Below are 20,043 nucleotides of genomic sequence, written 5' to 3'. Positions count from 1 at the left end.
TAAGCATGTTGGAGTTTAGGTCCTTCTAGGTTGTTACTAAGTGGTTTTAATCATTGAGGAGCATTACAAACAGTGAGCGTTAAATAAAGCTGAAAATGGTGTGATTTCCATCCGGACTGTTGATTAGTTTCTTCCTTTTGGGATTTTTCTTCCATCTTCTGCTGCTTGTCCTTTTGGGCCACTGGGGATTTGGTGCTTATCTGCAGCGGTGTTTAGACGAAAAACAGGATGCAACCTGGTCAGGTCTCCTGTCATACAATCTGTGATTTTACAACACTCATATAAGGCTGTGTAATTGTGGTCATTTATTTGTCCCTCATGTCTCAGTGAAAAACTGGGAAGCTGCTCCATGTGAGGCCAAGAGGCTCTCCAGCCAGATAAATGAATAAATGAATCTAAACAATGGAATGAAAAACAAATAAGCAGATTATTGATATTATCAGGTTCATTTCAAAATGCATGCAAAATGTCCTCAGCTGCAGCTGCAGGCTCTAAGTGTTGTTTACTTGGAGCCTGAATGAAGCATAATCTGATGCCTCACAGAGAGCTTTGCCTTAGTGCCTCTTGGTCCTCTACAGCTGCTGCAGAACAGCAGCTCCTTTCCGTGTTGATTCTTAAATTAATAAAGTAAAATAAAGTTGTAACGCTGAAAAAGGATAAAGCAAAATGCAGACTTTTTTTCTTTTTTTAAAGTCCAAAAACCCTGAAACTGGGCAAGAACCAAATTCCTCAAATTCAGTGTGCACAAAATGTTATTAAATAATTTAAGAAGCAATGATGATTTTGATAATCATTTGTGTATTTTGGGATCTGCTATTGCTCTATGTAAGGGTTTGGTTGATTGGTTAAAATCGACCACCTTTGCTTTGTTTTACCAAAGAAAGGTAAAAAATGTCATAAAAGTTCCAGTTTTAGGAGGTTGTAAAGAGGTTTACTCCAATGAGTTTTACTTTACAAAGGATTCAAATATTGTTTATTATTATTTCAAAATTTTACTTTGAAATATTGAAACTAGAAATGTGGGATGGTTGTATGTATGTTTTACTTGGGAACTCATGCAACTTCACTTATACTTTAGTTTTTTTTTGCATGTCAGACAAGTTATGTTGCTGTTTTATTTTGTCTTTTAACTTGAGTTCAAAATAAAATAATAAAAAATTTCATATATATCTTATATATAGTTGCTATGGTGTGTTAAAAGACCCTTGAGTGGTTAAAATGTAAATAATAAACCGCAGAAAGGGAGAGAACAGAAAAAAAGCAGGTACATCACTGTGAAACAGGTAAGACTTGACAAATTTAGTGAAATAGAGTGAGTCCGGGAACCAACGGTTCACCAAACCACAACGGCGGCTGAATCAAAGATGTTTATCTTCTAAACAAGTTTAACAAACTCTAAGACACTAAATCCAAAATCTACACAGAGACATGGTGGTCCTCCACCATCTGACCTATCAGCTTCCTGTAAATACTCAGCTCGCACACAACGATAAAGAGGATCAGCCTACAGAGAGCAATAGATTCTGCAAACATCCTGACACGTGTGCTCAGAGCTTGTACTGATTAACTTGCAGAGCATCTTGTAGAGAATCGCTGCACAGTAAGATTATCAGACCTAAAGGCTGATGTAAAGACAGCAAACATGAGGAAAAAAGCAGGAGATGACCATCAACATTTGGAGACGACCTTAGCAAACCACCCTCAGCATCAGTAGAGTGCAGATTCATGTCCACACCAGGAGCGCCACCAATAAATCTTTATAAAGAAATTAAAATAAACATGGTTTTCCTGAGAATTTACACACAGACTCTGAAAACATGCATCATTTTCTCTGACCCAAACACACAATTCAAAAAACATAATCTTCATAATCCCAAATTCTCCTGAAAAATCATCTTTACCTTCCAAACAATATGAACTCCTTTGCAGAGCACTATTTTGATTAACCATCAAATGAATCAATATTTATAGGAACCATCTGAACATGAATGAGCTCAGGGTAAAACATTATGATGAAGGGAAATCACACTTTTTCCACCCATTGTGTGAAAATCCACCCCTTTTCCATCACGCTTATCCCAAGAGGGGTTGCGAGGGGTGCTGGTGCCTATCTCCAGCAGTCAGTGGGCGAGAGGTGGGGTACAAACTGGACAGGTCACCAGTCCATCGCAGGGCAACGCAGAGACAAACAGGACAAACAACCATTCATGCACATACTCACACCTAAGGAGAATTTAGAGAAGCCAATTAACCCAACAGTCATGTTTTTAGACTGTGGGAGGAAGCTGGAGTACCCAGGTCGAACCCATGCATGCTCAGGTACAACATGCAAACTACCCACAATGCCACTGTATAGCAACATGGTGTCACCATTATAGAAATCTTTCTGCACATGTGGCGATAGCATGCAAAACAACCCATGCTGCCTCCTTCCATGCATTCTAATATTCTGCTTCCTGTTTCTGCTCCAGCTCTGATTGCTTAATGTAAAACTGTGTGGCAATTTTTTCTTAATGGGATGCGATGTGTGCAAAGTCGGGCAAATAGCATGTCAAATTTTGTAGAACAGTGTTTCTAGTAAAAACAGGATATTTTCCTCAGGAAAACTGGGATAAATTCATGGAAATTGTGTGTGGTCTCTAGAAAAAAAGAGAGCATTTAGAGCAACATCTAGAGAAAAGATCAGGAATTGTGTTTTTAGTTCAGCAGATCTGGTTCAAGGGTTTGAAACATGAGTTAGACATTTTGGTCATTGTCCCCCAGTTACCAGTTTCTGTACATAAACAATTGAAAAAACCCGGCGAATCTTTTAGAGGCAATGGCAGACATGTATCAGAGGGTGTTATTCCAGCTCCTCTCAACCTCTGCAGAAGGGTCCTGCAGAGGATAGTGAGAGGAGCTTGATTAAATGATTCTCCACCTTCTATTCAACACAGACTCTAAGCATTACCACAGATCTCTTTCATGCCAACATCACAATCTGAACCAAATGAGTGTTTCACAGCTTAACAGCTGCTAAGGCTATGTACTTTATCTTATCGCATCTTTATGGTCTCTACCCAGATTTCTAGCTTCATTCATTAAAATCTAATTTGGTTTAACTTGATTAGGCTCGAGCTGCTCAGTGGAACAGTGGATAGCACTGCTGCCTTGCAGCAAGAAGGTTTGATTTCTGGCCCAGGGTTTTTCAATGGAGTTTGCATGTTCTCCCTGAGCATGCATGGGTTCTCTCCAGGTACTCCAGCTTCCTCCCACAGTCTAAAAACATGACTGTTAGGTTAATTGGCTTCTCTGAATTCTCCTTAGGTGTGAGTGCGTGCGTGAATAGTTGTTTGTCCTGTGTGTCCCTGTGTTGCCCTGCCCTTGTGACCCCGCTTGGCATAAGCGTGACAGAAAATGGATGGATAGATTGATTAGATTTGATTTGAACACATGCGTAATACTTCAATAAGGACAAACAGCATCAACTGTAACTTGTGGTGGAAATTGCTTTTTATATGTTGGATGTGTGGTTTTCATGTGGTATATGTGAGAAAAGGGTGCAAACATCTAGATTTTTTTTTATACTATTTGATCTCCAAACTGCTTGGAATATAACCTGACTTCATTAAAGGCCTCTGTTACTACCTATCTGACTTTAATTTATCTACTTTGCTGTATTTTCATTGACTATAATGCATTTATTGTAAAGTCCAACTCAACAATAACATAAAAATTATGTTTAAGTTGGAAAAAAAAGATGGTGTTGGCCTTGAGAGCCAACTTGTCTTGCTAATCCACACATGGTTATATCGAAACAGGTAAGCTAACGTAAAATCATAGCCTGGGAAAGCTAAACTTTAAGATCTTGTGAGAAATCTTTGAAATCTAAGAGGAATGCCAGGATGCTTTAATGAAATCCCTGTAAATGGGGTCTAGTGGTCGATTCACTCCTCTACCTAAATGAAATAATGTATAATGAAGGACACTTATTTTGAAGCAAGAGTTATCTAAAAATCTATGCTGCAGTCCATATTTCCTGGATTTTGAGATAGTTGTAGATGCAAAATAGTTAAAACTCTTGAATCTAAATAAAGGATACACAAATTCTTTTCATGGTGTTTCTCAACATCCCAGGACATTAATACATAGCTGAAACCACAGAGAAAAGTAAAATGGGTATCTGAGCGTACTTTATTCAATATTAACACAAAAGGGAAAATGATCTATTGCTTTAAGCGAGGGGGCATAAGCTGGCTGAAATAGGAACTCAGGACTAATCTGGGATTAGCTTCACAGCGCCGTATATTGCCAAGGGATTTCTCTTTAACCTTATGCCTTGGCCGATGAGCAACAGGTGGTTGGGTTGCACGATGGTGCTGAGGTGCTATAATGTGACTGGGGCTGTTTTTTCCTTTCTGATTTACCATGAATATTATTACAATAAATGTGAAATACCTGATTAAGTCGGTTTATATATCCATTCATTTAAATGGTTTATAATTTCAGCCAAGTTTTAGGCTAGCGCCAACTGGAATCTCTTCATAGAAAAAAACTGGAAGTACATATTTTATAAGCCTGAACCTTCAGGTGGAATGTAAAGGCAGTTACCAGGTCTACCTTTTCTCACCTGATGGACATCTCCAGCATTAAAGGACTAATGTCTGAACAGGATCTAGAAAAACTCATGCATTTATCTTCAGTAGAATTGATTACTGCAACAATGTCTTCACAGGTTTGCCTTAAAAGTCCATCAGACAGCTGCAGCTGATCCAAAGCACTGCTGCCCGCATTCTCACCAGAACTAAGAAAGTAGAACACCTCAGCCCGGTTCTGAATTCCTTCCAATGGCTCCCCGTAGTTTCAGAGAACAGACTGGAAAAACTGGTCAGGCGAGCTGGCTCTGTGATTGGCCAAAAGCTGGACTCTCTGAAGACGGTGGTAGAGACACTGCTGGACATTATGGACAATGCCAGCCAACTTCTGCACACTGTCCTCGCCACCCATAGGAGCCTGATCAGTGGGAGATTACTCCTCCCCAAATGCCGACCAATACATTCCTTTGTTCATCAAGCCATCAAGGTGTACAAGGGTCAAGAGGAGGACAAGGATTGGCAACTCCCTCCTTGGACATCTTGTGCAAAATATTACCTATTGTCACTCATGGCAATATTCTTCTCTCTCACTGTGCAATAACACATGCCAACTACTGTGTAATCTGTGTCATTTTGACTTATTTATATGGTAAGTACATTTCTGAAGTGCAAGTGCAATAATCCAGGTCAACTACTGTGTAGTCTTTCCTTAGCTCTCTACTGTACAGATAATTTTATATCTAAAGGAAACAGATTCTAGGACATAACAACTTTTAATAGCTTTTTTTGGTACTATATACTGTATACTCTCTATACTGTCTGTTGTATTTTTTATCTTTAATGGCATCATGCTTTAACTCTTAATACTCTTTGTAAGCACTGGAACCCGAATTTGGAAGTAATCCCAAGGGTTAACTAAAGTTGAGTCTAAGTCTTTAAAATCCTTCTGTTAGTCTATAAATCACTGAATGGATCTAAACCAACATAACAGATTTGTTGTCAGTGTATGAACCTCCCAGGCCCCTCAGGTCTTCTAGTTCCAGCCTAGTCTGCCCACCCAGAACTAGAACCTAACATGGAGAAGCAGCATTTAGTTCCTATGCTCTGAAGACTGTAAAATTGCTGAAACCCTGAAATCTTAAAATCAAAGATACAAAGCAATTTATTCAGAACCACCTTTAACTGTTAAAGTTGAACTGTTAGGTGAGGTACCATTAATTTAGGTTGCTGGTTTAGTGTTTTGTTTGCTTTACTACTTTGCTCAAGGTAGTAAAGCTCAAGGACACAACGACTGAGACAGAAAAAGATGCGAACCTGCCAGAAGAAAAGGCAGGTTACACAAATATAGTGACTGTCTGAAGCTCTCCAAAACATATGAAAGTCTGTACATTAGCATGAGTCATACAGCGTACATGTGAAGTACTAATATATATGTTTTAAACACTGTGTGGTGGGTTGTGCCTACATGTCTTAAGGACCAGACCAGTCAAGGGGTCCCTATGCTAAAAACAATTATTGGAAAGATCTGGCCTCCTCTTCCTACCTCCTTTACTGCAAGCAGTAAAGGAGGTAGGAAGTAAGTCAGGTGCTGACTGCTTTGCTTATGATACCTTACTGATAAGCAGTTTTCAGATCAAGCTGCTGTCTAGGTTGTTGAGATGAAAATATACCGGTAACTGTATATAATATAACTAATGACTGAATTACCTTTTTCAGCATACCACCATTTTTTGCAAAGGGCTGGTAACAAGCCATTCATTTGATTCAGCTGTGTTAGAGCAGGGATGCATCTAAATCTTGCAGGAGCTGTAGCTCTTAAAGAGTTAAGCATGTACGGGCAAGATCAAAACATAGTAGAAAGGTTTTGCAAGCTGATAATTGAAAGAATTCAAGTATAATGCTTGGATAAATGTTTGTACTCTGTAAATGTTCTCAAATGTTAGAAACAAATCACAGACTTCAGTGTATTCTGTGAGGAAGTCACAAGTTTGCAAGTTTGAGTCCTGGCCCTGCTGACCTTTTCCGAATGTCTTTCTCCTCTCTGCTAACCCACTTTTCTGTCTGCATACTAAAAAAGGTAGTGAAATAAAGGCAACTAGAACCTAAAAAAACTCTAAAAAAAGAATTGCCTATTCAAAGTTGAGATTTCAAACGCAAAAAACAAATATTTAAAGCTTTTAAACATTGTTTCAAGGCCCTAGTTTTAAAAAGAAATATCAATTACAAGAGAAATACGACAAATATCTTGGCCTCACACTGTCATTCACTTGGACAGGGTCTATTTATCATAAGGAAGATGTATGATGGATAGACCTGACATTAAAAAAGACACATGTTCTGGTGCTGTCAAATTTAGACTGTTGACCACAGTAGTCTAGTTTTTAAAAAAAAAGAAGAAGGGGGATGATGGACTTTATTTTTTATTTTTTTTGGAAGCATACATAGCCTAATTCATATAATATATTAACCTAAAGCAATATGCATGGTATAGTTGTTTCATGTCATGTACGCTGGTCATTGACCTTGACTGAGGCACCTCACAGTAGAACTGCAGTCAGTCCCTGGACTGGCATGGCTATCACTGCTCCTACATAGTTAGGGACTAAATTCCCACTGTGATCAGCTTCATAGTCATGGTAGGACACTTCTTTGATTTCATTTATTTTGCTCAGGATACTCATAAGCCCACAAACCACCAAATGTTGAAAGGGCAATATTATTGCCTTTACTGTTAATATATAATATAAATTTTACACATTCGGTAATAATATGTCACAGGGGATGGATGGTAATTGGTTATGATCACTTAAGAAGGGGGTAATTTTTAAGATTTTTTTTAAAGAAAGGGGATACCATCCCCCGTCATATCGAGTACTGGTTGACCAGTCATCAATTAAATGCTGCAGTTTTTGGAGTCAAAGTGGTTACAGACCATACGACCATCGAGCTGCTAATTATGCGACAAACACCAAAGTCCTGCTACCAGTACAGGATGGATTACTCAATGTGTTATTGATGTTCCTGAAAAATATCCTAACAGCAAAGCTGCCAGAAAACCTTTAACATAAACTTATATGTAGCACTGATAATCACAATTATCTCCTAACAATTATGCCACAAAATGAACATTTGTTTATAGCAAAAGCTTAGGTCAAATAGTGTTAGGAGACCTTCCCCTTCAGAGATACCGGTATGCATACATACATGCTCCCAAAAATAGTAACTAAACACTTAAAAACAAAGTGATTGAAATCAGTACTGAAAAGTTTTATATAATACTAAATGGACTAAAAAGCATTCCCATGGCTGGAGGTGTTGTTTACATTTGATAGCTATAATTTAGATATAATTTCGTATCTTATTATTAAGCTTTTTTGTATGTTTGTTGAATATATTCAAAGGAACCTGGAGGGGCTGCATGGTGGAGCAGTTTGCAGCAAGAAGGTTCTGGGTTCGATTCCCAGCTTTCTGCATGGAGTTAGCATGTTCTCCCTGTGCATGCGTGGGTTCTCTCTGGGTACTCTGGCTTCCTCCCATAGACCAAAAAACATGACTGTTAGGTTAATTGGCTTCTTTAATTGTCCTTAGGTGTGAGTGTGTGTGTGCATGGTTGTGTGTCTTCGTGTTGTGTCTCGCCCCCTGCAACACACTGGCGACCTGTGCAGGGTGAATCCCGCCTCTCGTCCATAGACTGCCGCAGATAGGCAACGTCCGCACTGCAACCCTGATGGAATGATAGAAAGAAAATGGATGGACAGAGAAAACTGTAAAGAATAACAATTATATTCTTCTTATGGTTATATTTTTAGGCTGTCACTACTTTTTTAATCTATATACCATGTAAACCATGACATTTAGAAACAGACCTGATATATTTTTCTAACCTGTTTCAGAGATGGACTTGATTATAGCAGGTGCAGCGTCTGTCAGGACTCCACCCCCTTTATCTGTTCCTTTGAGTTGTGAGCTCAGTCAACACGGACCTCATGCAGCAGAGCTCCTGGATCTAATTATGGACAGCCTTCAGTTATTTTTGTGCTGACTTTGCACCTGGGACTACTCTACTGGAATATCTTGCTGGATCAACTGAAAACAATTAACAAAACTGACTCTCAAAGGTTCCAGTTTTATTTGTGAAAATGGAAATAAATCAAAGAAATCAGAGGATTACTGCTGAGGTCGACTTGAGAATATCAGAGTGAGAAAGCTTCAAACAAGTGAGTTATAGGTTTATAGTGTGTATGTATTTTTTTACCCTAAAATTAAATATTAATAGCTAGAATATGTGCCTTGTTTACTTAGAACTTATTGCATTCTTAACAGTGCTATTCACAAAAAAACTTTTCCACCATCATCCATCCCTTTTGCCTTTATAAAAACCTCAACTAAATATTTTATATAAATATCAAAATACATTTTTTAAAGAGCTTTGCTGCATGATACCTTTAAATCGTTTAGAAATACACATTTGAATAAGTGTCTGATTTTAATTATGTCTGTTTTGTACAGTATAATTTACTAGTTTTATTTATTAAAGTTATTCTATTTGTTTGTTGTCACCCTAAAAGCTATTTTTGTACATTATTTTTGCAGTTGGAACCAAGAAGTATAAACTTCATGATACTTTTACTGTAAAGAGACATCATATTAGTTTATTTTATAACAGAAATACATCAATTCTGCATTTTCTTTCAGGCAAATGATACAGAGATTATGTCCTGTAGAATAGGGTAATAATATGACCTGCCTCAGTTTTAAAGGTGCCCTCATGTTTTTAAAAGAAAGGAAAAAAAAGGAAGTGCATCCTTCTGTGCAGCAAAGCCTTCTTTCTATGTTTTATTATTCACAGTCTTCAAATTTTGCAAAAAAGTGAAAAATCTGTCAAAAAAATCTGTAAATTTAAACTTTTTAACAGGAAATCACACTAGAGCTGAGGATGCTAACCTTGACAAAGACCCTTTGAAACACTAACTTTGATTTTCCTCTATTTACATCATGCTTGTTCAAACAAACTGATGCTGACTAACATTTTTTAAATGTGCAAGGTTGCTGCTTAGCTTCAAGGTAATGATGCAGCTCATATTCACAGCACAGCCACAGCTGAATTCACCCCTCGTCACCCTTCAAACACTTAGCATCTTGGCAATGCTCTCAGTGTGATTGAATTTGGTGGGGGTAGCTTAACTCCTTCGTATTAGCTCTAATCTACATGACTGCACGTGTTACAACCACTGGTCTTACCCAGAGATCAGTGAATCATTATCGGGACATGGAGAAGAAAATGCAACTTCACAAAAAAGAGAATATAATGACAATGAAATCTTTATAATTATAGTACATTTGAATATATGTATCTTCTGTTTGATACGTAGAGAGAAAAAGATCAAGGCTTTTCTGATGCTGATCAGACTGTTTCTGCAGACTGTCGCAGCTCTCAGCCACTTACTGTTGTACTTGTGCTCTAAGCTGCGCTCTAATAGACTTAACCAGCTGTATACACAGCTAAACACAGCAACTGCATTCTACCTGTAAGCCATAGCTTATTTTAAAAGCCAGCTGGGGGGATTCTCTAAAAGACGGCGCTGATCCTGTTTGGCGTTCAGGCACATAAGCAGGGTGTATTTTTAGGTGGAAGTCGGGGCCCAGTCAACACATTAACACCTTTTTATTAATCATAACGATGTTTCAGTCTGACCCTGTGTTTTTGTTCTGCAGGCCCGCACAGGCGGATACAACAAGATGGCAAAAGTCTGGAGTGAAACGTCTTTTTCAGGGAGAAAACGGCTGTCAACAAACACATCCGACGATGAGCTTGATGCCATGGAAAATGGGGACAGCAGGTCTGAAACCTGGTTAAAAAGCAGAATTAGGGAATAGTTAATTCAGGAATCATTCAGATATTGAAGAACGTCATCGGAGTAATTTCTCTCTCCTTACATGCTGTCATTTAGGACTCACTCTGCTTGTGAAGACAGCCCTGAGAGAACCTTGTCTTCTACGTCCCATAGAGGAACACACAGACGTTCCAGGGTAGTGACCAGGTGAATTTCTACATGCTCTCACATCTTAGATCCTAATTATCTTTAAGTATGCTGTGCATCTAGAGAGATACAAAAAAAAAGTCTTACTTGAGTTTTTAGCTACAGATTTATAATACTAGGGACTCATTACATCAAATCTACAGACTCAGCTCCTTTGATTCAGATTAATGATGGACCCATGAGAAATTAAATACATATTTGAATGACAGGAATGTAAGCCAAGAGTTTTAGGTCGGTTCTGTGCTGTAGTTATTTCAGATATACCCCAGAATTTAACACAGAGTGAAAAATTTGATGCGTAAGAAATAACTAAAGTAAGCATCTATACTATAGTAGCGAAAAAAGTTGACAATAAAATTTTTCATTTTTACATCATTATGTAGAAATCATTTTTTAAACATGAAAAAAAAATGGTTTCCACTATGTTAGAACATGAAAGATATTTCATCGCATAACTGATTTTGATGCGCATATAGTGGGAAAAAGTTATTCAGCCATGCAATTTGGTTAAATAAAGGAGATAGATGGTTATTCACTAAAGTTGACATTTTATTAACCTTCTTTGCAAAGAGAGAACAAAACATTCTTAGGAGTCCTAATAGCTCAACGTTCTGCCCTGTTCTGGTTAGGCTGTGAAGGTTGTCAGCGCAAAGTTAAAGGTTTAGTGGAAGATGTTCTTTTTCCGGGTGGATCATCTAAATAAGTGGTCCTCCTAATTGTCAATCATTTTGGTGATATGTTTAAGTACTGCCTTCCTACTTGCTCACCCCTTGGCAGCTATATTTTCTGCTCTTGTTCACTTTCAGGCGTTTTTTTGTGTTTTTTATGTGAGCTACAGTTTCAGCCAGTCATTGAAGTTTATCTTTCTCACTGTGGTTCTTAGAAAAGGCCAGAGGGTAATTTGAGAAAAAGTGTCTTAGAGGTGTATTAGAAGAAAAGAAAAGCCTCAGAAGAAGCAGATATATCCCAGAATGCCTTCCGTGCAAAGCATGATGGGATTTGCTGTCACAGCGACAACTAATAACAAAGATGGCATGGGCATCGCACGGAGGAGGAGGAGTTACGTGACCAATGGGGAGCAGTAGTGATCATTGGTCAGTTAACTGAGTTCGCTATAAAGTCCACTATATATTCCCCGCTCTATATAGTGATTGTAAGACAAAAAGTGTCTGTGAAGTGTATGAGAAGAAGAGAAAGGCCTCGGAAGAGAGAAAAAGGGAGATTCTTTCACGCCATGGCGTACACTGAAAGCACAGGTCCGGCTTCCCATTGATGCGTCGCTTGGAAAGTTTTTACCCGACAGGTAAAGTTTGGCATAGTATTTGGAGAAATCCATTTAACATCACTGCAGGTAGAACTAAGAGAAATTGGCTTGTTCACGCTCTCGCACGCGTTTAATAGATGTTCCCTCTCGGTAGGGGGTACAGGGTTGTGTATGTGCTTTTTGTTAAGTGAAGAGGGTGGGTCTTTAGCAAAACTTCTACAAAATACCATAAATTAAAACAATTAGACAGTTTGAGAAAACATTAAAATGTCTGAGAAACAGTAATTACGGTATGTAATTATGAGTTGTTATGAGACAATGATTATTTCTATCCCAAACACTCCCTAATAGGATAAACATCTCCTCTCCCTTAGCCTTGCAGCTCAGAGGCCTGAATGAATGCTTTTATTCCTTTTGTTTTGTTTTGTTTTTTTATCATTTTATGCTCCTAGAAGTAAAATCAGTTCTCATAAGTCAATATATGTAAAAGGGAATTAACAGGAGATTTTTTAAAACAGATTTTTGATTTAGTGAGATTTCATGTAATTCTTTTATCTATTTCAGTTATTTTGAATGTTTCTTATTGCCCTACAGGTTATATTTTCCACAGTATTTTTGAAATTGGAACAAAAAGTATAATAATGATCTTACAGGTCTTACTGCATAATTTATTTGATCACTTTTTTTGCATTCAAATAGAAAACTGTAAATACGTTTATAGTAGGTATGCATACGATTGAATCTGTTGATTAAGATAGAATCTAATATCATGCTTTTAATGATCTAATCAGACAGAGATTGATGGTGTTTCAAAGCATAAAAAAAAAAGGCTTACAAAATAACATATTCGCACAAAAGACAGACTTTTCCAAATCAGGTTCTTCAACATGGAATTATTGAAAACTTAATAAAACTAATCCTTATAGAGGGAACAGTACCTAATGTTTGCTGTATTTTGACCAGATCTCAGAATGGCAGAAGTTAATCGTTAGGGAAACAGAAATTTTAGTATAAGAGTAGTGATACTCTTATAAGAATATTACTTAAGTAAAAATAAAAAGTAGAGTAAGCTACTCCTAAAAGTACTTCTTATTCTAAAAGTTACCCTAGTAAAAAAAACTGAGTATGTAGTTACTACAAAATTTTTTGGCCCCGATACCTGATGCCTGGCTGTGCAGAATTGGCCGATACCATCTGTTTGAAATTGTGTGCGTATATGGAGAACTGCATACTACCTGGATGTAAAATAATTGCCATCATGGCTTTGTCAAGCTGCTGCCTACCTTTGTGAAGCAGGAAAAAGACTAATACAAAGTGAATCCAGTAGAACTTTTTATTGCCTACCTGGAATGGGTGATAATAGTTGACTAAACATTTGGCTCTCAAAATGGTATCGGTGCCATATTTGTTGGTACTCACCCACACCGATACCAGCATTTTAGTGCTGGATCGGGGCCCCACCTGATACTGGTATCAGTATCGGTGCAACGCTAGTTTAACCCACCTCTGTGTCTCAGTTATTTCTTTGGTCGGGTTTTTCCAAAATGGAGGTTTCCATGTGTACCAAAAACTGAGTCAAACGCCTTTAGCAGTGATTTTTACCATTATTTTTTGTACTACTAAATCAAGTCTATGGTTGCAACATTCCAATTTTTCTCTTCAAGTGAGTGAATTTATAATGAAAAACAGCACTGCTGTGCATTTCAATGTGGAAGTGCAGCTAACAAGTCAAAGGTGAAAATACATCCATGTAAAGGACTGTAAATGTGGTTGAGCTGTTTTTAAAGTCCACGGGACATGCTAATTTAATTTATCTATTTATTGGGGCTCAGAAATTACAAATACTATCATGACTACATATAATAAAAAAAGAACTCAGTGGATATTCAACATATGCACGGATGGAGTTTATGTAAATACTATGAATATGAATAAATTCAAGTCATTTGGAGATATTCTGTATGCAATACATGCTTTCAACTTGGTCAAACTATTTATTATATAAAGATTGAGGATATTTACTTCAGTAATATTTTCATTAATTTTAGTTAAATGCATAAGATTTTGCACTAACTCTAAGGCAGCTTGATAACTAATCCATTCCTGGAGTAGATTGATGTCACTTTGAAGTGTTTCACCTCCTGCTGACCTTTTAGGCTGTCTTACCTCTTCCTTATGCTGCGGAACTGGGTTTCTCCCAGGATGAACCCTGTGGAGGAGAGGAAAGACTCTTTCCTGGAGCGCATCAGAGGCCCGACACTTAAACACACAGCCAGTGGAGACATCCCCCAGTGTGTTGGTCATAATGAAACACAAAGAAATAAAAAGTAAGTATGGTGCTGTTTTATTAGTCACCATCAGTGACAGTGAGGTGTAGGGTCTTATGTTCAGTTTTAAAGGAAAAGTCAGGTCAGCAAGGAATGATCAATGGATTATTGTTACCTAAAACTGATACGTTCACGCTGATTTAATGAATTTAGTGTTAATAAGTAACAAAAATAAAAATAATAGTTTTCGTCGCGATCACTGAGTCTGGGAGCGGCCATTTTTACCCAAATCTAATAACGCCTCACTCCTGACATCTTCCGGCAGTGACGTCACGGTGCCGTAAGCGTAGCGCCATTCTCCCCGTTTTACCACCAAAATCAATGGTGACTACTAGACACATCTGCAATCAACAACAATTATTTCATATTTTCAGAGGACTTCACCATTGAAATTTTCAAGAGCTATAGTTAAACTGGCAATTCCCACTTGCATGGCAGTTGTGCAATTCATAATCCACCACGGGTTCCTTGTTGGACTGCAAACTTGATGAGGGAGGATTTGCTATCGAACTTCTCGCCAGAGAAAAAACCCACCATATGTAGCCAACATTTCGCAGAAGAATGTTTTCAAGATGACTTGGATAATAGCTTGTTGTGACAAACACCAGATACAGCACTGGGACTTGCTCAACAGCCGATATCGCACCGTGACATCATAAACCGGTAGGTGGCAGTAGTGATCTTTGCCAAACGTGGATGCCTCCAGTAAAGCACGTTGAAATAATAAATTACTCATAATTTATAAACACTTATCATTTATTGAACAGTATGTAATAAATTCATATATAAAACACTTTCAGAAGTTTGAATTCTGAATATGATCTGACTTTTCCTTTAGTAAAGTAAAAAACACCAGACCCATTGTATCAATTAAATCTTTTGACGTGAGAAAACTCCAAACCTTATAAGTCCACTATTGCTAAGAACAAAATGTTAGCAAAAGCTCCCAGCTACACTAGTTTTGATATTTTTGAGGAAAATATTTTTTGCTCCTTTTCTTTTTCTTCTTAATGCAGTCTAAAAACTTCAAATCTGTACTTAAGTACACTTTTTAGGTATCTATACTTTACTTCATTACTATTTTGTTTCCTACTGACTTCTAGTCATTACATTTTCACACAAGTATCTGTACAGTCTATTCCTTACATTTTTAAAACAAACGTTGCTCGTTACTCTTGGCTTCGGTGTAATGTTTATAAATATGTATTTTACGTCATGTGCACCATCCAATGCAGATCATTGGCTCCATCCATATCTAGTGAAAACTAGTGTAATTGGACGAGTCATATAACGCAAACACTCATTGGTTAGCTAAAGGAAATCATCAGAATCAAGCAGGTGTTCTTCAAACTGCAAACGTGAATTGTCTATGCCATGCTACAATGTGGGATTCAGGAAAAGATGAAAAAATTTTTAAAAGATCGGACGGACACCTTTACTTTAGTAAAGAGGTCAAGTTGATACTTCAACTTTTACCAGAGTGTTTTTAAAATGCAATATCTATATTTCTACTTAAGTAACTTAAGCTGTGGCCCCAGTATGGCTTGCCCCCATCAGTGTGTGAATGTATATTCCACCGAGCAAAAAACTGCATGAAAACACATTATAAAGATGACATGATTTTTTCCCAAACATTTGGCTGAAAAGTGAAAAGCTGTAATTTTCAGATTGTTAAAAAGACGTTGAAAACTAGTTTTAAACATCTTTCAACGTCTGTCATTGGATTAAAGTGGAACAAAATCAGCCCAATTTTTAACGATGATTATTGGACTAAATCAAGACTATGACGGACCGACCAGATTTAGCCTAAAAACTAACGTCTAAATGACATCTGGTGTTTGGGGGAAGCATATAGGTGAATGCAGTGTAAAGAGCTTGAGAGTCCTCTAATTCAAGATGGCCTTTTCCAGCAGTACCCTCTTGTCTGTCTGGACAGGGTCAGAATAGAATTTAAATGAATGACTTTTTTAATCAAGCAGAAAGTGGGTTTAGAAGAAGAAATATGTTCTATGTATATACTAGTACACACAGTCATTCGAGGTATACTATATGTTTTTTTTGGAAATCTTAACTGTGCTCTGTAAAATAAAGGCAAAATAGAGTGCTATTTAAATAAGAAGAAAACTTATTGTTAATTTTTTTAAGTGACAGGTATGATCTCTTTTTCATCTTTCTAGATAAACAATAATTGTATTTTGGTATTTGTATTTAGGTATTAGGAAATATACCCTTGTAAAGTATGACAGGACATTTCTCTCTTTTTTTTCACTTCTAAAGTCTTAAGTGGCCCCTTGCTGCTTACAACACAAATAACTGCAACAACACAGATGAGTAAGTGCGCACAAATTTTCAGAAGTAGCTGTAGATTTCCTTAGATATATTGATCAGAATTCATTCATAATAGCAGATGCAGCTTCCTGCCTTTTAGTTACCGTTGTGTGTTAGTGAATAGTGTAAACCTTTAAAATTATATTTCCTTTCCTTCTTTTACTTTTACCTGCATTAGGGATATATATATATATCTATATATATATATATATATATATATATAGATAGATAGATAGATAGATAGATAGATAGATAGATAGATAGATATAATCATAATGATAAAAGTTATGATGACAATGATACTATCCCCTAAACGTCTTACTTTTTTGTTGCAAGTGAGGATATAGGTTTGCAAATTTAAACCCGACTAGAAATTAAGCACCATAAGGATTGTATGTATCCTCTTCCATCTGCTGGGAAGATGTATGATCTGCAACAGACTTTCCAACAAAAAAAGGATTCCTATTAGAGTATTCCCAAAGTTCCTCCACCTTATGTAGACTAGTAGCTTGAGTGCCATCATTAACAACCCCTCCACCCCCACCCTGAGTCCATTTCCTAAAATCATTTAAATTAATCTTGTGATCTTTAGCAAAAAAGAGGACAAAAAAGATGAGATTAAGAAAGATGAGAAGAAAGAGGAGGAGAAAAAAGAGGAAAAGGACGGAGACAAGAAGGAAGAAAATAAGGATGAGAAAAAAGATGAGAAGAAAGATGAAAAGAAAGAAGAAAAGAAAGATGAGAAAAAAGATGATAAGAAAGATGATAAAAAGAAAGAGGAACCTCCGTAAGTATTACATTAGGTACTGGTGATAGATGCTGTTTTAACCTGAAATAGAAAAATGTTTTTCTATGTATTACAATGTACTGGGTTGTTTTCAGAAAAGAAATATGGATTATGGATCCATCAGCGGACCAGTACTACAGATGGCTGAGTGTCATTGCGGGCCCCGTATTTTATAACCTTATCATGATTGTAACAAGGTATATTCTTAATATCATTAATAATATATAATCAATTATTGTATTGTCTTCTGGTTTCTTCTGAAAAGTTTCCCTTTTTTTTTTTAGGGCCTCCTTTAATGAGCTCCAAAATTCTTATACCAAACTCTGGATTGTATTGGACTATACCTCAGACATCATCTACTTCATGGACACGTTTGTCAGGTCAAGAACAGGTCAGAATAATTAAAATTTCCAAATGAAAGAAACAGATTTGGTATTTTTTGATCTGTGAGTTTTGACCTCCCTCTTCTTTCTCGTAGGTTACCTTGAGCAAGGCCTGCTGGTAAAAGATGCCAAAAAACTAAGAGCGAAATACAGAACGACATCTCAGTTTAAGTACGATATGATATCGATGATACCCACAGACCTGCTGTTTCTGAAATATGGATTTGATAATCCGGAGTTCCGTTTCAACCGTCTTTGCAAAATCCAGAGGCTCTTTGAGTTCTTTGAGCGTACCGAGACAAGAACCAGCTTCCCGAACATGTTTCGAATCAGCAATCTAGTGCTTTACATCCTCATCATTATCCACTGGAATGCTTGCATTTTCTATTCCATTTCTAAAAGCATTGGTTTTGGAACTGACACATGGGTCTATCCCAATATCAGCCACCCAGAGCATGGTCGACTGGCACGGAAGTACATCTACTCCCTATACTGGTCTACGCTTACCCTCACCACCATTGGAGAGACACCAGCACCAGTAAGAGATGTTGAGTTCCTCTTTGTCATTGGGGACTTCCTCACTGGTGTGCTCATTTTTGCTAGTATTGTCGGTAACGTTGGTGCCATGATCTCCAATATGAATGCCTCTCGCGCAGAGTTTCAGGCAAAGATTGACTCTATAAAGCAGTACATGCAATTTCGAAAGGTCACCAAAGACCTGGAGGCTAGAGTCATCAAGTGGTTCGACTATCTTTGGACCGAGAAGAAGACCTGTGATGAGAAAGAAGTTTTAAAAACACTCCCAGACAAGCTTAAGGCTGAGATTGCCATCAATGTCCACCTGGATACACTAAAGAAAGTCCGAATTTTCCAGGACTGCGAGGCGGGTCTGTTGATCGAACTGGTGCTCAAGCTGCAGCCACAGGTGTTCAGTCCTGGAGATTACATCTGTAAGAAAGGAGATATCGGCAGAGAGATGTACATCATAAAGGAAGGGAAGCTGGCAGTGGTGGCTGACGATGGCGTCACTCAGTTCGTGGTGCTCAGCGACGGAGCCTACTTTGGAGAAATCAGTATCTTAGGAATCAAGGGCAGTAAAGCAGGCAACAGACGAACAGCAAATATCCGAAGCGTAGGATACTCTGATCTCTTTGCCCTCTCTAAGGACGACTTGATGGAGGCTCTCACCGAGTATCCAGATGCTAAGAAAGCTTTGGAAGAAAAGGGAAAAGCCATCCTGATGAAAGACAACCTAATAGATGAGGCGGTTGCGAATGCGGGTGCTGACCCCAAAGACTTGGACGAGAAGATTGTAAAACTGCAGGGCAACCTTGATGTGATGCAGACCAAGTTTGCTCAGCTGTTGGCAGAGTTTACCTCCACGCAGGCGCGGCTGAAGCAGAGGGTCTCCAAAATGGAGGAAAAGGTGAAATCCATACAACCTGAGGACCTTTCTGAAGTGGTTGCTGACAAAGACAAAAAAGTCCAGTGAGAAAACATAAACAAAGAACTATAAAAGTGACTTTCTTTTATTTCATATAAATGCCCACATTTTTAACTGTTTATATATCTTGTCTGTTGTCATCATAATGTGTCAAATTGTGTACAGTGTATGCAGGGGATCATCATGCTTTCTGACTAACTGCTACTTTTGTCTTGTCTTAAAACAGATTGAGATCATTGAGCAGAAGCACTTGTTTAATGCCAAAAATTGGCTTTTTATAGCCTTAGAATGATGACTTATTTTTCTGATAATAATTCAGATTGTTCAGGTTAATGTGTTGCTCTCTGTTGACTATATTTCTCATTCTGCACTTACAATTTATTGATTAAAATGTCTACAACTTAAAAAGCCAGTGTTATTTCTATGTCACTGTCAGCATACTCTTACAATTATGAATGCTATATGCAAATAAAATGTTCAAAATAATTACTTTGTCAATATATGGTTGAAAACAGACATAATATTTAACTAATTTCAGCTGAAGTATTTTTCAATCCACAGAAAAATCCTTGCTCCTTAATACTGTGATTGTAGACTAAAAGCAATGTTTAATGGGATAGTAAAAAGATATTTATTAACAGAATTTCCTTAAGAATCCAAATAGATGTTCTTATTTTATGATTCTAGTCTCTATCAACACCAGCAAAGTTCAATCTAGTACCATTTTAAATTAAAAAAAAACATGGAGGGAGGCCAGAACTTATAAAACTAGAGCTCCTTATATGGCCTTATTTGCTGTGATTTCCCTCGGGGATTATTAAAGTGTCTGATTATATAAAATGAGTATTTTCCAATTATGGAGGTATACCATTAATTATTGCATAACCTTCTGGGT

The 20,043-nt window shown here is 37.5% G+C and overlaps 1 protein-coding gene across 1 annotated transcript; it reads left to right on the top strand.

Moving 5' to 3' along the window:
- The first annotated feature begins 10,307 nt into the window (after positions 1-10,307).
- Positions 10,308-19,470, top strand: LOC107097333 (cyclic nucleotide-gated channel cone photoreceptor subunit alpha-like). The gene is made up of 8 exons (XM_015394452.1): positions 10,308-10,414; positions 10,526-10,615; positions 14,036-14,206; positions 16,484-16,537; positions 17,127-17,321; positions 17,417-17,518; positions 17,606-17,712; positions 17,800-19,470. The coding sequence occupies exons 1-8, from the start codon at positions 10,314-10,316 to the stop codon at positions 19,194-19,196; spliced, it is 2,217 nt and encodes a 738-aa protein (XP_015249938.1). The 5' UTR covers positions 10,308-10,313; the 3' UTR covers positions 19,197-19,470.
- The last annotated feature ends 573 nt before the right edge of the window (positions 19,471-20,043 follow it).

Source organism: Cyprinodon variegatus, unplaced genomic scaffold (assembly GCF_000732505.1).
Source record: "Cyprinodon variegatus isolate N-32 unplaced genomic scaffold, C_variegatus-1.0 Scaffold686, whole genome shotgun sequence".
Classification (NCBI taxonomy): Eukaryota; Metazoa; Chordata; class Actinopteri; order Cyprinodontiformes; family Cyprinodontidae; genus Cyprinodon; species Cyprinodon variegatus.
This window is presented reverse-complemented; position numbering and strand designations above follow the sequence as displayed.

Excerpts from the sequence above, each read along its gene's own strand:
- LOC107097333 (XM_015394452.1), top strand. The coding sequence starts at position 10,314 with ATGGCAAAAGTCTGGAGTGAAACGTCTTTTTCAGGGAGAAAACGGCTG. Across the intron at positions 10,616-14,035 it reads CGTTCCAGGGTAGTGACCAG|GCTGTCTTACCTCTTCCTTA; the intron begins GTGAATTTCTAC and ends CTGACCTTTTAG. Across the intron at positions 16,538-17,126 it reads AACTGCAACAACACAGATGA|CAAAAAAGAGGACAAAAAAG; the intron begins GTAAGTGCGCAC and ends TGTGATCTTTAG.